Source organism: Anastrepha obliqua, chromosome 4 (assembly GCF_027943255.1).
Source record: "Anastrepha obliqua isolate idAnaObli1 chromosome 4, idAnaObli1_1.0, whole genome shotgun sequence".
NCBI classification, from domain to species: domain Eukaryota; kingdom Metazoa; phylum Arthropoda; class Insecta; order Diptera; family Tephritidae; genus Anastrepha; species Anastrepha obliqua.
The window spans coordinates 112,363,005-112,380,422 of record NC_072895.1 but is presented as its reverse complement, the minus strand read 5'-3'; the positions used below and the strand labels follow the sequence as shown (position 1 = coordinate 112,380,422).

General features: G+C 38.5%; 1 protein-coding gene across 1 annotated transcript; it reads right to left on the bottom strand.

The window, feature by feature from the left end:
• Positions 1-2,010: 2,010 nt before the first annotated feature.
• On the bottom strand, positions 2,011-15,422 carry LOC129244347 (transmembrane protease serine 9-like). Its single transcript, XM_054881967.1, has 5 exons — positions 14,657-15,422; positions 7,554-7,579; positions 6,685-7,454; positions 5,085-5,118; positions 2,011-2,924 (listed from the first exon to the last, which is right to left on the bottom strand). The coding sequence occupies exons 1-5, from the start codon at positions 15,416-15,418 to the stop codon at positions 2,150-2,152; spliced, it is 2,367 nt and encodes a 788-aa protein (XP_054737942.1). The 5' UTR covers positions 15,419-15,422; the 3' UTR covers positions 2,011-2,149.
• Positions 15,423-17,418: the final 1,996 nt, after the last annotated feature.

The following is a 17,418-nucleotide window of genomic DNA, read 5'->3' as shown; positions in this document are numbered from 1 at the left end:
TACGCTCACTGGATTCATCTGGTATAGAAGCGGTAAAGGCGGAGCTGAGTAGAGCACCTAAGATTAGGAGACGATACATGACGTTGTAGAACTTTTAGTAAACTGCTGATAAAACGGATTAGGAAACGTTTTCTTATAAGTAATAAAACGATGATTTAAATACAGTTAGATCACACTTCTTTGGCCAAACATTTGGCCGAGCTTCTGCACCAAAAATGGGGGGCTTTAGCTATTTTTATAAGATTCCCTATTTCATGTGAGAAATTCACTCGGCCACTTGCTAATTTCTGTGGAGGGCGAACGCTAATTGAAAAAAAACTGGCACTTACATATATTTTAAAATTTTTCAAGCTTCATAGTAGGCATTGAGCTCTTGGCGAGCAGAAGGGTAGTCACACACATGCCCACTTAGCTTCGATGGCCGAAGAAAACGAACGCATAATTTAATCTTTCAAGAGTAACGGTAAATATATCTATAACGTTGACCAAGAAATTTCAAACGCCCATAATTTATGATAAACGATTACATAGCGCAAATCAAAACACAAATCAGACACCTGTTTCATATGCATTATCTATTTAATCTCTACCTAGCGGCCGCTGTAGCCGGTGGAATGAGTTGGTGCGTGACTACTATTCGGTAGTGCTCGGGTTCGAAGCACCGGACATGAAACAGCAAAATGAGTGCAGCAAAGAAAAAGTAAAAACAGTCGTCCCCCGGCAGGCAATGGTAAGCCTCTGAGTGCATTCTGTCATGAAAAAGCTCCTCATTAAAAACTATCGGCCGTTCGAAGTCGGTATGAAACAGTAGATCCCTACAATTAGTGGGGAAAACTTCAAAAAGCACACCGAAGCTTCCACCCTTGTGTTCACTGACAGCTCGAAGATGGAATCGGGAGTCGGAGCAGGGGTTTCCTCTAAATCAGCCAATTTATCTATCTCCTTTAAGCTGCCGACTACTGCTAGTGTTTCTCAAGCAGAAGTCTTTGCGATCCTGCAGGCATGCAAAATGCTTAGAAACGCGGGAGCGAGGGAGATATTCACATTTTCTCCGATAGTCAAGCCGCGATGAAGGCTCTGACGACGCCATGGTGCAGAACGAAATTAGTAAACTCCTGTAAGGAGGAGATCAAATATCTTGGGTGTGCAAGTAACATTTGTCTGATCTGGGTTCCAGAACATAGGAACATAGAGGGAAATGAAATTGCTGATGACCTTGCCGGGAAGGGGACTGAATTGGCCTCAGAGACGTCCTACCCGGTCATCGGCATCCCCCTGACAGTTGTTAAAGGGGAACCGCACAAATTATTTCTCAGGAGAGCGTAGAAAAGATGGAGCTTCATTTTTTCATGTGATATTTCGAAAACTCTCTGGCCCCCCTTTGACAATATACGAAGGACTCAGAAAGTTCTGGGGACTACTCGCCATACAATTTGAAAACTCCTAGCTGTGTTTACCGGTCACAGACGATCGGCACATACGCGGAAAAGCTAGGGTTACCATTTAACCCTCATTGCAAAAACTGTGGGGACCTTTCAGAGAAAGAGCCTGTGGAGCACTTTCTTTCTAAATATCCGGGCTTGGCAGCTAGACGATTAAGGTCACTGGGTGCTCCTTTTTTCGACAGCCTGGGGCAGTGCGCCAACCAAAATCCCATCAATCTTCTCCATTGTATCAACAGCTCTGGCAGGCTGTAGATATCTGTCTGTTGGAGGTCTCATAATGGTATCAAAACAGCGCTTCAGTGTTACTCGAGGAATGCCAGACTAGCACTTCAACCATTTCACCTGCCTACCTACCCCACAAATAAGAGGACAAACTCGGCCAAATACCCAACCAAAGGGTTCAAGCGCCAATTATATTTCATTTTATTTATTTATTCTATCTTATGGGAGCTATCGATGAAATGAACGTATGCGCTTGTGTTCCTTCCCCACTCCTGCCCATACAAAGTCTGCTATGAAGTGACGACATGAATTCGATTATGCCTGTCACGAATTAAATGATGCCCTGCAGACGTCTAATTCGGACCACAAGAAGGCCAGTGCCTTAGCTATCATTTGCTACTAAAATAAAAATGCATTTCTTCAGTTAACTTTATTTGAAATTTTTAAACGCTTTCCCCAAACTTTCTTGTATAAAGGCACCTTTAAATTTCGGCGATCGCCTCCAATATCCAACCGCGCAACGAGGCGACATCACTGTATACACCAGGGTAACCCTTTTTAGCACAGGCATAACCCCATGAAACGATGCCGACCAGTTTTCCTTCAGCAACCAATGGACCACCCGAATCGCCCTGGCACGAGTCCTTCTTCAACGCATAGGCACACAACATCGACTCCTTGATTAGATCGCCATACTTGTAAGTATTCGAAGCGCAATCTGCACGTTGTACAATCTCCAGCTCGACGGCTTGCAAAGTGGTAGGCGGTATTAAGCAGTAGGCAAAACATTTGGTACCCCAACCCGTCACTACGGCTGATATGCCGGTAGCCGGTGACGTCTGGGCCAATTCTATGTATCCTACACTCTCCGTTTTTTGTATAGCTGTAGCAAGTTTTAATATGCCAACATCATTCTCTATGGTTGAGGCATTATAGTTGGGATGATATTTCACAGCTGCAACCTTCACCAATTCACCACCCTTTTTATTGTTCGTGGAACCGGCGCGTATACGGATACTCGAAGCCTTGAAACTCTGCAAACAATGGGCAGCAGTAACAACAATATTTTCACTAATGAGACTGCCGCCACAAAAGTGACCGCCCAACTTGGTGGAGAGTGAAACTTGATAGGGATGTTCTTCAATAGTCGTAGCCTTGCCGCCCACGATGCGTCCATCCAGATGAGGAGACATATATGCACCAAATGCGAGACTGAGGAGTGCGCAAATAATAATTATGAAGCGCAACATTGTAATACTTTACTGATGGCAGCAGACATCGGGGATGCACTTTTATAGTGGGAAAATTTGCGTCAGCAGCTTAAACATTGAAATGCATAAAAATGTCTGCTTTATCAGCGTGCCAGTGGAGCGGATGGGAATCGTAAATAAGTGGCATTAGCTAAGTAATGCATAAATAATGCAAGCTCTAAAGTCCCATAGTTGATCGTAAATATACATAGTGCTGAAAGGAACGTATTTTTATTGGCCCTATACCCACTTAAGGGGCCGATAACTGTAAAATTTCGAATTTTTTTTTTTTCAAAAAATGTTAAAATAATCTTTTAAGAATATGTCAAAAAAATTTAGAACGTAAATTAAATTTAAGTATTTCTTATATTATAGATCGTCAACCGTGACGACTCTATTCTTTCCGTTCGAGCGCTGGGAGAGGTATAGTTACGTTGCCGACTTTAGACGCCTTTTTCTCAAAACTAAATATATTTTTCGAATTGGCGTACACGATAACTCGAAAAGTTATTGACCGATCTCCATAAAATTGTGCACACATCTTTTTTATGATATTACTTTCTTTGTGTTTCAAGTTTTCGGAAATTTTTTTTTTTAAAATTCGCCCCAAAATTCGTTTTTTTTTAAGCATTCTATTCCGCGAATTTTTTTCCATTTGTTTTTAATTCATATAGAAATTATGACATTAATAAACAAGCAAATCTTTGGTTTTAAAAAATTTATATTATTTTAATGTATAGGGTGATCAATTAAGAGGAGTTTTTTTCATTTGCGTTTTTTTTACAGATCGCGCGCGAGTTGTGGCAAACTGTCATGGTGGATTTGTTGAACAGCGTTTGGCATTTCATCATGGAAAGACTCACACCGCAACAACGTCTACAAATTGTTCAACTGTATTATGAAAATCAGCGTTCTGTTGCCATACAGCTCGTGAAACAATGACTTTATTGAGAAGTCATTTCGGAGAGCAGCTGATTTCACGTGTAGGACCTGTGAGTTGGCCACCAAGATCTTGTGATATCACACCTTTGGACTTTTTTCTTTGGGGATTCGTGAAGTCCAAGGTCTATGCTGATAAACCAGCTACGATTGAAGCTCTGGAAGCCAACATTATGCGTGTTATTCACGACATACCAGTCGAAATGCTCGAACGAGTGATTGAAAATTGGACCTTCAGAATGGACCACCTTAAGCGTAGTTGCGGCCAACATTTGAATGAAGTCATATTCAAAAAGTAAATGTCAAAGAATGTCCTTTCAAATGATAAATAAAGGTTTTGAACATAATTTACATTTTTGTTTTTTTTTAACTATTGAAAAAAGCACCGCATGATTGATCACCCTATATAAATAAACTGTATGCAAATTTTGAAAAAAAAAAATGTTTACTTCTTCATTTTAAATAATTTTATTGAAAATCAGGGAGAATATGGCTGTTTACAGGTATCTGTACCCTTAAGCACTTTTGTATGATTTCAACTATGCGTAGCAGTGATTTCCTTTACTCCAGGTGAACTAACGCATAGTCTTTCTAAAACAGCAGAGGCAGATAGATGTCTTTGCTCCAGCGGCTGTGGTATCGGAAAATATTCGGTGAACCTATTTGAATATATTGGACTTTATTATCTAATCAGCAAAGCTCGTTTGAGACCGCAAGAGTTGCATTGCAAGCACTAACTGATATTGCCCAGGCATGAATAAAAGCTTGAAACGTATTACGAGGCCTCTCCACCAACGATCGGAACCTTCCGGCACTAGCACAATTTCGTTGCAGTCTTTACAGCACAGGTGACACCGGGCGTTTCGGCAAGCACGTACTCATATTGATGAGTCTACGGACTTATCACATTTTCAATATTTTGCGACTATTTGGATATAAAGCATCTATTCATACGATGGCCGCTGTAATTAACAACAAACGCATTCGCTTGACTACTTCAAAGTAATGTTTGGCGGTGTTCGATTGCATTTCGCTTCTTAACAAAACATGAATTGGTGACAACCCACCAGAGATTAAGCAACAGTCTAGTGGACTTCCCGTAGTGAATCGTAGCCAAAGAATGTCGAGATGTTTCCGCCGGCAAACGAAGTAGTAGAAGTAATTTTTTGGTATTAAAAAGGGCAGATCCCAAACAGTCGAACGAAGAGAGGCCATCGATGAAACGAACGTTGGATAAAATAGTGTGTCGTCGACTAAAGAGTCTATGTTGAAAAAAAAAACTTAAATAAATATTATAATTATTTATTTTTATTAAATTTGTTACTTATTTAAATTTTCACCCAATCATTGAATTTCCCTCAGATCCACAAAATATCGTTAAAGTAAATACTCCAAAGTAAGTTTGTGCAGAAAGAGACAAATTGTGTAGCATTATGTGATTATGTGGTTTTGTGTCGACAATTATTTCACCCATTTATTTTGCTCTGAGACTGCTTTTAAGCTTATAAGTCGAAAATTAATTTATTTTGTCATATTTATTGTTGCTTATTTGCGGCCGAGAAAGAGCGAAAAACAAATACATGCAAACTTTGAAAGTTTACTGATTTAGCAAATATCGAATTCTAATTTTACCGAACTTGGACTCAAGACGCCGCGTAAGAGTGTAAGTAAAGGACCTTTCAAAAGAGACGCACAGATGTCAGTAGTGAATAACTCCTACTACAACATAGTGCAAAATTCGTTATTTATTTTGTGGAAATAATCGCCCAAATGAGTCGAGAATTCAAAGGTTGATGAAAAAATTTCAAAAAACTGGTTTTGTCAATGATATAAGAAGACGGGTAGACCATCAATTGGGCGTTCTGTAGCTCAAAGTTCTGCTGAACCACCTCCAACATCGATATATCGACGTTCTCAACAATTATGAGTCGACTGTTTGGAGGATTTTACCCGTAGACGAGCTCATGGTGGACATTTAAATGAAGTAATTTTTCACATACATATAATTGCTACGGGCCTTGTTTTGAATATAAAATAGCGAAACCTGAAAGAATCTACATTTTTACATGGTTTATTTTAAAACAACATCTAAGCGCATTTTTGAAAGACCCTTTAATACAATTCTAAATGAGGTGCAAGCAAAATCACGCTTAAGTAACAGTTCTTCATTGGGTCTCAATTGAAACGGATCCATATATACGGTGGTCACCGTAGCCGAATGCGTTAGTGCGTGACTGCTATTCAGGAGAGCGGAGGTTCGAATATCCTTCATGAACATCAAATAATAGAAAACTTTTTTCGAATAGCGATCGCCCCTCGGCAGTCAATGGCAAACCTCCGAGTGTATTTCTGCCGTGACTAAGCTTTTCATAAAAGTTACTTGCCATTCGCAGTCGGCCTAAAACTGTACGACTCTCCATTTGTGGAAGAACATCAAGACGCATGCCACAAATAGGAGGATGACAAAACAAACAACGAACAGAAGTGCAAGCGCCAATTATTATTTTTTTATATAATAGTGGTATATTTTTTTTGTGTTCCTTTGTTGGTTTGCCTTTATTCATTTTGACTTTGCAGAAACCAAATACGTGTAAATGTTGTTTTTGCTCTAGTGACTTCTCATTGTAAGAATTCGCTTTGATTACCATTTGTTTTGTCAGAGCATAAATGTTAGACTCTCTCATTGAGAGTACGAGTAAATGATCTAACATCATGTCAGATATTTCCGGTTAATCGTCGAAATAAAATTCAAACACAGTTTTTTTTTTAATATTTGCTTTTTGTGAAAAAATTCTTTATTTGCTGAAAATTATCGATTTAAGCCATGCTAGCCATGGTAGACTCGACCCACGAGCGTAGTGAAGGTACATCAGAGTACACACCAGGGTAGCCAGTCCTGGCACAGCCGTAACCCCATGATACAACACCAACCAATTTGCTGTTAGCCACCAATGGACCACCAGAGTCTCCCTGGCAAGCATCCTTACTCACTGCATAAGCGCAAACCATTGTTTCCTGGATTTGCGAACCATACTTGTACGTGCTAGAGGCGCAATCCGCCTCATCAACAATATCTACTTCGACCTCTTGGAGAGTAGTGGGCAAAGATATGCAAGTAAGGTAGCATTTAGTACCCCAACCGGTGACTACAGCCAAAGTGCCAGTTGCTGGTGTCTCTTCGGCCAATTCGATGTATTTAATATTGCTGGACTCTGCCACTGGAGAAGACAAGCGGATCACAGCAATGTCGTTGACCATGGTCTTTGAATTGTAGCCAGGATGGTAAGTGAATGATTTTACAGAAACCAATTCGCCACCACTGTTGTAATAGGTTGAACCCAAACGAACGTAGATTTGTGATGCCGAATACGATTGCAAGCAATGGGCGGCGGTAACGATGAACTCAGAGCTGACGATACTGCCACCGCAAAAGTGTGAACCGGACTTGAGTTGCAAGGACACCTGGTAAGGGTGAGCTGCAATGGTGGTGTCTACACCATTCACAATACGTCCATCTAATTCGTCTGGCAAGGACGCACCACAAGCCAAGCTAACCAAAGCGAAGAGGGCTACAAAGCGAAACATTTTCAAAAATTGACTGTTGATTGTGTAGAATCGGCAACGGTTTTATATAGTGGCCGGTGCGACTGATATCACAAGAAGGGAACAACAACAATAACGCAGATAATGGACAAACTTAAGCGTTATCTCTTGATGGAAGGACTATGCCATAATAGCAAACATTTGATATTATTATCTCTGCTATTTGATATCGTTCTTATAGCTTTTAATGCTTTCGATACTCGTAACATGTCTTTCGCCGGACGCCTTTATCAGTGGAAAGGCGCACTTCCAATTATAAAGATTCAAATCAATTTTTTCTTTATATAATATAATATAATTTTAATATATAATTTCATATAATTCCACTAAGTTATGTGGTCATTGTTCTTGTGACAATCTTTCAGACTATTTTATGCTAAAATATCTTCTAATGCCAGAGTGAGGTTTTGTCGATACTGCTCGCGATATTTCTAAGCAAAATTCTTTGACTTGGAACTGTTTACTGTCATAAGCTGTAGCTGAATTTAACCAATTTGTCTACAAAAAAATATGCATCTGAACGCAAAGAGATGAATTATTCTACATTTAACGTCTAAGATTGACTACCATTCGGTGGTGCGTAGGTTCGAATCTCCGTGCATGAAACAACAAAATTATAGAAAAAGTTTTTTCGAATAGCGGTCGCCCCTCGGCAGACAATGGCAAACGTCCGAGTGTATTTCTGTCATGAAAAACTCCTCATGCAAAATATCTGCCGTTCGTAGTCGGCTTAAAAGTGTAGGTCCCTCCATTTGTGGAGCAATATGAAGACGCACGCCACAAATAGGAGGAAGAGGAGCTCGTTCAAATACCTAACAGAAGTTCAATATGGAAAGTAACGTACCTCGCAAACCTTCAACGTCAAATTCTCAACAGTTACTCCAGTGAAGAATACCAGCTTTCTCAAGAAGAGACAAGCGTTTCTCTTATAGAAAGGAGAGCCTAATGTTGATACGGTATGGATGATCACAACTAGACGGCGATGACCACACAGCCAACGAAGCAGTCGATGTATTGCAAATGAAGTTTTCATTAAAGGGTTAGGGGTAGTCAGAGACCCGAAAAAATGATGATTTTCACGAATTTTTTTTTGCTACTTAATTAATTTATTTAACAAAAATAAAAACATAGCATAAAAACATCATGTTTTAACTTGACTTCACCAAAATTTCAAAAAAAAAAATTAATAATTGCAAAAGTTATCGCTATTGTGTGAAGCCCGTTTCTCCAGAAGTCCCTTGCGGTGAACATCACAAGTCCTTGCAGATTCATCTAAAACCAATCGGACAAGAAAAATTAGTTTTATTAATAGATAATCTTGTGCCTGATCGAAGCTTTTTTTTTCAAAATGAACAAAATGGCGGCCTCAGAAAATTTTTTCCAGATTTTAGAAAAAAAAACCAACAGTTAATTGTTAAAAAAAATCGAAATTTTTGAAAAAAAAAAATCCTTCGATCAGGCACAAGTTTTTTATGTTTTTCAAAAGCTGTATAAATTTTATTGAAATCTACGTAGCGGTTTTTAAGTTACAGTGTTCACCAGTTTGAAAAACATAGTTTTGAGAAAAACGCATTTAAAGTTTTGCTATCGGCTCCGGAGCGGCCGAGCGCCTTTTGTTAATTGTTGAATAACTTGAAAAGTATTTGTCGGATTCACTTCAAATTTTTACACAATATTTTTAAAACATTATACTTTAAGAAAATGCAAAAAAAAATCGATTTTTTGAAAATTCTGACTACCCCTAACCCCTTAAGAATAATTTCACGAAATTCTGCACCAATTTGGTCGCCAATATTGGGTTATTTTACGCCTTGAGACTATTTGATGTGCAGCCAAATCAAAGATAGGGTTCATGTGAATAAACCAGCAATAATTGATGAACCCTCAATTGAATTGAAAGGTAATTTGCGACGCGGAAAAAGAGACCCAATTATATCTAAATTACATCGGAAATTTCACCAAAAGAAACGCCATTTGAGGACATTTGTGAAATATCATTTATCAGCCATTCATTTATCAGCCCGACACTACTTGTCTTGTATTGGTTTCCTTAATCTATTTGATTTCTGACAGGGTAGGTGATTAGCCTGCCGCTATCAGATATTAAATGAATACCCATTCAAAAAATGTATTAAATTTGAATTTAAAAAAGAAACTTGAAAGACCCTGTATTTGCACAAATTAATTGTATTAAATCTCGGCAAGACTGCCAAATTTAATTTAATTTTATTTTTTAACTGCACTTTTATTGTTTCTTACACTGGACAACTGGGTATTATTTTCATATTTTATTTTTTGTTTTTGTTTTTGATTCACTAAGAAGGCACGCCAATATAAAAGTACAATCACCTGTGTTGACAATAATAGCAGCGCGACATATGGCAAAGTTTGGCCATATATTTACTTTTTATATAATTCTTTTTATTTTTTTATTTATAAAAATATAGTTTATACTACAATAAAAATCGTATTAATCAACCAATTTTTTATCACAACTCTTCGTATGCAGCTTTATTGCCCGTTGCAGTTTTATTGCTCATTGCAGTTTTATAGCCCAAAGTATTTGCTCTAATTTGCTAGAAAAAGCCCAGCGCCAATAACGAAAAAAAATCCCAAAAATAAACGGCGCTTTGTAGTCATTTGAAACTTGCTTTTGCTATACAAAAATTTAATTAGTCAATTTTTCGCAAAATTTCAAACTTTGCGTTACATAATTTTTGTTGTAGTATGAACTATATTTTCATAAAAAAACTAGTGGTGTGTTTATAATTTTCTAACGAGATGTACGAATCGACGCTCTGTGAAAAGTGTTCATCGCACGTTCAGGCGGTGTACATAGTCGTCCTACCGAACGCACTATTCGGCAAACCATCGACAAAATAGATAATAATTTTACATTATTGGATGATACTCGACCACTTAGACCCCTGTAAATGAGAGTTTTGCCGAGGACACGGAAGAACAACAACTTGTTGTTGTTGGGACCCGAATTTTGTTCAGCGATGACGTCCATTTTTACCTTAATGACGACGTCAATAAACAAAATTGCCATATTTGAGCTGAAGAGCAATCCGAAGCCATTCAATAACAGCCATTACATCAATTGAAAACAACCGTTTGGTGCGGCCTATGAGATGGAAGAAGAATCATCGGCCCAATGAGGCTGGCGCCAATGCAACAGTGAATGGCGAACGCTATCGCACCTTGATAAACGACTTTTTATGCCGGATGCCGGAAATTGAAGCCCGTGATCTTCACAAAATTTGGTTCCAACAAGACGACGGTAATTTCCATACAGCTCGTGAAGCAATGGACAATACGACGTCATCGTTTCGGTCAGCAATTTATATCGCGTCTCAGACCAGTGGTTTGCACACCAAGATCGTGTAATATCACACCTTTGTACTTTTATTTGTTTGGCTATAAAAAGTCTAAATACTTTGTGGATAAACCAGTTTCAATTGAGGTATTGGCAACCAACATTACTAAAGTTATTCACGAGATTCCGACCGAAGTCCTCCAGCGAATCTTAAAAAATTGGTTTTTACGGATGACCGAACTACGGCGCAGTTGCGGCTCACATTTGAAGGGGACTATCTTTAAAAAATAACCCTACTAGACAGTGCTGAGACAGACTTTCGACAAAAATCCCAACACATTTACAAGTATTTTATTAGTATCTAATACATGCGCATTATCAGAATGGCATATACGACATTTTTTAATGGGAAAATCAAATATTTCATTTGATATTCTTTTCCCCTGTTCGGTGTGAATTCTATCTCTCTTTTACCAATAGCAATTTCATATAAGTGAAAAACATATCTACTGTACTTTAAACGTCAAGGCAGCTCATTTATATGCTTATAATGTGACTGTTCTGAAAAAAGTTCTAGTGTGTAATTTGGCTGCTGTTGTTGTAGGGTCGCCATAGCCGAATGAGTAGATGCTTGGCTAAGACTTGAAAATTCTTGAGTTCAGATCTCCGTAAAATATAAATTTTACAATTTCTCTAAATAAAACGTTTTAACGAAACTCCTCATTCTGATTATTTTTTAACGAAAATGATGAGTTATTGTCATCAGTGTTGAATAATTTTAACGAAATAAAGTGGTGCTCTAAAAAAAGTACTAGTGTGAAATTTAGCTGTTTTTGTTGAAAGTCGCAAGTTCGAATCGCAATGAAAACACAAATATAAATTTTATAATTTCTAAATAAAACAATTAAACGAAACTCCTCAGTCTGATTACTTTTTAACGAAAATGAGGAGTTATTGAGAAGTTTGTGCTGATTACTTTTTGATGACGAAAATGAGTAGTTTAGAGCATAGCAGATATATTTTTCAGTTATAAGAAATTTCTATTGGTAAAAGAGAGATAGAATATCACACCGACAAGGGGGAACTATCAGAACTTTCCCATGGCTATAACAAAAATGTGTAGTTGGATGAGGATAGTGATGATGATAATATGAGTGCTTATATGATAGTCAGCTGTCTTGTAGGGAGATGTCATGAATGCTTCTAAAATTCGAATGCGTCTACCTCTAAATTTATCACCCTTTACATATATACCCATATCAATAGGTTAGGTTGTAATGGTTGCCCAGAAAGTGGGCCCACTTGGACGAAACAAGTTTGGATCATCCTTTGTGATACCATTGCAGAGGGGGAAAAAGAAGTGAAGGAAAACGAAAGGGCGAAAAGGAGAGGGGTAGGGGGTATTTGTGAACTATGAACGGTGACTAATTTGTGCGGCTATGTTAGCCGTTTTATGCTGCTGATGAAGTTCATCAGATTTTTGAAATCAAGACCTACTATGTCAGCAGGCGCAGAAAAGAAGTGGGAGTTAAATCTTATTCCCGCGAGAGCGAGCAGGTGCTGAGATGATCCCACCATAAAGCTAACGTAAAAGGGGCTCGAAGTAATTCCAAGTCTCACGGCATGTATGCTCCGCGGATACTGCCCCTTGAGGATGCTCACAATATTTGGGAGCTGATCATAGAGGAAAATGGTTACAATCGAAACCAAATTTTGTTCGCTTTTCATTGTTTGGATATCGCCCTACATGAAATATTTTAACAGTGCGGGATGAAATTTTATTTATTTTTTTTATTTTATTGACTAATGTCATACCAGTCATGAATAAAAGCTTGAAACGTACTACGAGGCATCTCCACCAACGATCGGAACCTTCCGGCACTAGCACAATTTCGTTGCAGTCTTTACAGCACAGGTGACACCGGGCGTTTCGACAAGCACGTACTCATATTGATGAGTCTTCGGACTTATCGCATTTTCAATATTTTGCGACTATTTAGATATAAAGCATCTATTCATAAGACTGCCGCTGTAATTAACAACAAACGCATTCGCTTGACTACTTCAAAGTAATGTTTGGCGGTGTTCGATTGCATTTCGCTTCTTAACAAAACTTGAATTGGTGACAACCCACCAGAGATTAAGCTACAGTCTAGTGGACTTCCCGTAGTGAATCGTAGCCAAAGAATGTCAAGATGTTTCCGCCGGCAAATGAAGTAGTAGAAGTATTTTTTTGGTCAAACAGTCGACTGAAGAGAGGCCATCGATGAAACGAACGTTGGATAAAATAGTGTGTCGTCGACTAAAAAGAGTCTATGTTGAAAAAAAAAACTTTTTTATTTAAATTTTTTTTTAATTATAATATTTATTTATTTTTATTAAATTTGTTCCTTATTTAAATTTTCACCCAATCATTGAATTTCCCTCGGATCCACAAAATATCGTTAAAGTAAATACTCCAAAGTAAGTTTGTGCGGAAAGAGACAAATTGTGTGGCGTTATGTAGTTTTGTGTCGACAATTATTTCACCCATTTATTTTGCTCTGAGACTGCTTTTAAGCTTATAAGTCGAAAATTAATTTATTTTGTCATATTTATTGTTGCTTATTTGCGGCCGAGAAAGAGCGAAAAACAAATACATGCAAACTTTGAAAGTTTACTGATTTAGCAAATATCGAATTCTAATTTTACCGAACTTGGACTCAAGACGCCGCGTAAGAGTGTAGGTAAAGGACCTTTCAAAAGAGACGCACAGATGTCAGTAGAGAATAACTCCTACTGCAACATAGTGCAAAATTCGTTATTTATTTTGTGGAAATAATCGCCCAAATGAGTCGAGAATTCAAAGGTTGGTGAAAAAATTTCAAAAAACTGGTTTTGTCAAGGATATAAGAAGACGGGTAGACCATCAATTGGGCGTTCTGTAGCTCAAAGTACTGCTGAACCACCTTCAACATCGATATATCGACGTTCTCAACAATTATGAGTCGACTGTTTGGAGGATTTTACCCGTAGACGAGCTCATGGTGGACATTTAAATGAAGTAATTTTTCACATATAACTGCTAAGAGCCTTGTTTTGAATATAAAAAAATGAAACCTGAAAGAATCTACATTTTTATATGGTTTATTTTAAAACAACATTTAAGCGCATTTTTGAAAGACCCTTTAATACAAGGCTAAATGAGGTGCAAGCAAAATCACGCCTAAGTAACAGTTCTTCATTTGGTCTCAATTAAAACGGATCCTTATATACGGTGGTCACCGTAGCCGAAAGCGTTAGTGCGTGACTGCTATTCAGGAGAGCAGAGGTTCGAATATCCTTCATGAACATCAAATAATAGAAAACTTTTTTCGAATAGCGATCGCCCCTCGGCAGTCAATGGCAAACCTCCGAATGTATTTCTGCCGTGAAAAAGCTTTTCATAAAAATTACTTGCCATTCGCAGTCGGCCTAAAACTGTACGACTCTCCATTTGTGGAAGAACATCAAGACGCATGCCACAAATAGAAGGATGACAAAACAAACAACGAACAGAAGTGTAAGCGCCAATTATTATTTTTTTATATAATAGTGGTCCATTTTTTTTGTGTTCCTTTGTTTGTTTGCCTTTATTCATTTTGACTTTGCAAAAACCAAATACGTGTAAATGTTGTTTTTGCTCTACTGACTTCTCATTGCAAGAATTCGCTTTGATTACCATTTGTTTTGTCAGAGCATAAATGTTAGACTCTCTCATTGAGAGTACGAGTAAATGATCTAACATCATGTCAGATATTTCCGGTTAATCGTCGAAATAAAATTCAAACACAGTTTTTTTTTTAATATTTGCTTTTTGTGAAAAAATTCTTTATTTGCTGAAAATTATCGATTTAAGCCATGCTAGCCATGGTAGACTCGACCCACGAGCGTAGTGAAGGTACATCAGAGTACACACCAGGGTAGCCAGTCCTGGCACAGCCGTAACCCCATGATACAACACCAACCAATTTGCTGTTAGCCACCAATGGACCACCAGAGTCACCCTGGCAAGCATCCTTACTCACTGCATAAGCGCAAACCATTGTTTCCTGGATTTGCGAACCATACTTGTACGTGCTAGAGGCGCAATCCGCCTCATCAACAATATCTACTTCGACCTCTTGGAGAGTAGTGGGCAAAGATATGCAAGTAAGGTAGCATTTAGTACCCCAACCGGTGACTACAGCCAAAGTGCCAGTTGCTGGTGTCTCTTCGGCCAATTCGATGTATTTAATATTGCTGGACTCTGCCACTGGAGAAGACAAGCGGATCACAGCAATGTCGTTGACCATGGTCTTTGAATTGTAGCCAGGATGGTAAGTGAATGATTTTACAGAAACCAATTCGCCACCACTGTTGTAATAGGTTGAACCCAAACGAACGTAGATTTGTGATGCCGAATACGATTGCAAGCAATGGGCGGCGGTAACGATGAACTCAGAGCTGACGATACTGCCACCGCAAAAGTGTGAACCGGACTTGAGTTGCAAGGACACCTGGTAAGGGTGAGCTGCAATGGTGGTGTCTACACCATTCACAATACGTCCATCTAATTCGTCTGGCAAGGACGCACCACAAGCCAAGCTAACCAAAGCGAAGAGGGCTACAAAGCGAAACATTTTCAAAAATTGACTGTTGATTGTGTAGAATCGGCAACGGTTTTATATAGTGGCCGGTGCGACTGATATCACAAGAAGGGAACAACAACAATAACGCAGATAATGGACAAACTTAAGCGTTATCTCTTGATGGAAGGACTATGCCATAATAGCAAACATTTGATATTATTATCTCTGCTATTTGATATCGTTCTTATAGCTTTTAATGCTTTCGATACTCGTAACATGTCTTTCGCCGGACGCCTTTATCAGTGAAAAGGCGCACTTTCAATTATAAAGATTCAAATCAATTTTTTCTTTATATAATATAATATAATTTTAATATATAATTTCATATAATTCCACTAAGTTATGTGGTCATTGTTCTTGTGACAATCTTTCAGACTATTTTATGCCAAAATATCTTCTAATGCCAGAGTGAGGTTTTGTCGATACTGCTCGCGATATTTCTAAGCAAAATTCTTTGACTTGGAACTGTTTACTGTCATAAGCTGTAGCTGAAAAGTGGACTGACTGCTTGAAAATGTGATCTACCCAATTTGTTTACAAAAAAATATGCATCTGAACTCTCTGATCTCTTTGAATTATTCTTTGGTAACGTTCACAATATTTTATAAGAGCGTACAATTGTTGGCGTATGCCGATGATATTGACATCATCGGTCTTAACAACCGCGCTGTTAGTTCTACCTTCTCCAAACTGGATAAAGAGGCAAAGCGGATCGGTCTGGTGGTGAACGAGGCCAAAACGAAGTACCTCCTGTCATCAAAGAAACAGTCGGCGCACTCGCGTATCGGCACCCACATCGCTGTTGTTCGAGGTTGTAAAAGACTTTGTTTATTTAGGAACCAGCATTAACACCGATAACAATGTCAGCCTTGAAATCCAACATAGAATCTCTCTTGCCAACAAGTGCTACTTTGGACTAAGTAGGCAACTGAGCAATAAAGCCCTCTCTCGACGAACAAAACTAACACTCTACAAGACTCTCATCATGCCCGTCCTAACGTATGGTGCAGAAGCTTGACGATGACAACATCCGATGAAGCGACGCTTGGAGTGTTTGAGAGAAATATTCTGCGGAAGATTTTTGGACCCTTGCACGTTGTCAACGGCGAATATCGCAGACGATGGAACGATAAGCTGTATGAGCTTTATGACGACATAAACATAGCGCAGCGAATAAAGATCCAGCGGGTACGTTGGATGGGTCATGTCGACCAAATGGATACAAACGCTCCGGCTGTGAAAGTATTCGATGCGGTACCGACTACGCTAGTGGTAGCAGAGGAAGAGGAAGGCCTCCTCTGCGTTGGAAAGATCAGGTGGAGAAGGACTTGGCTTTACTTGGTGTGTCCAACTGTCGCCGGTTAGCACGAGAAAGAAACGACTGGCGCATTTTGTTAAACTCGGCCAAATCGCGTAAGCGGTTATCGCGCCAATTAAGAAGAAGAAGAAGGCTGTGCTTGTATTCGACCACCCTGTACAACCACTGCACAGGCTGAACACAAAGCAGTCTTGAAGCAATCATTCCAAATAAGAAGCATAGTAAAGTACGTGCGTCCTTATAGAGTCATATGTCACATTATATCCTCAATTTTCGTGACTATCTTTCGCAGTTAAAAATTAGACATCTGACAGGTACGCACGGTTTTTCTGAAATGTGAATGACGTAGAAGCGCAATTGAACTGTAATCTAATCAAATACTTAATAAATATAAAAGTATGATTTTCAGATAAATGTTTATATGTATGAAATTTATATTGAACCAAAATTCCAGTTCTCGCTATCGAAAGTTTGCTAAACTTGATTTATTTTAATGTTAGTAGAGTGAATTGCAACAATACATATGTATGTATACTTATAAGTTTTTGCGAGGGTGGTTAATTCTGTTGTGAGCTAGGCAAGTAAATTTAAATATTTGTAATCGAAAATGAGTTTACGAGGTGAAGTCCTAAATACACAAGACTGAGCTAAAATAGAAACGACAGAAACTTTG

Coding starts and splice junctions, on each gene's coding strand:
- LOC129244347 (XM_054881967.1), bottom strand. CDS start 15,418: ATGTTTCGCTTTGTAGCCCTCTTCGCTTTGGTTAGCTTGGCTTGTGGT. Junction 5,119..6,684: donor GGTCGAGTCTACCATGGCTA/GCATGGCTTAAA, acceptor TTTTCAACATAG/ACTCTTTAGTCGACGACACA. Junction 2,925..5,084: donor GACACACTATTTTATCCAAC/GTTCGTTTCATC, acceptor CCATCAGTAAAG/TATTACAATGTTGCGCTTCA.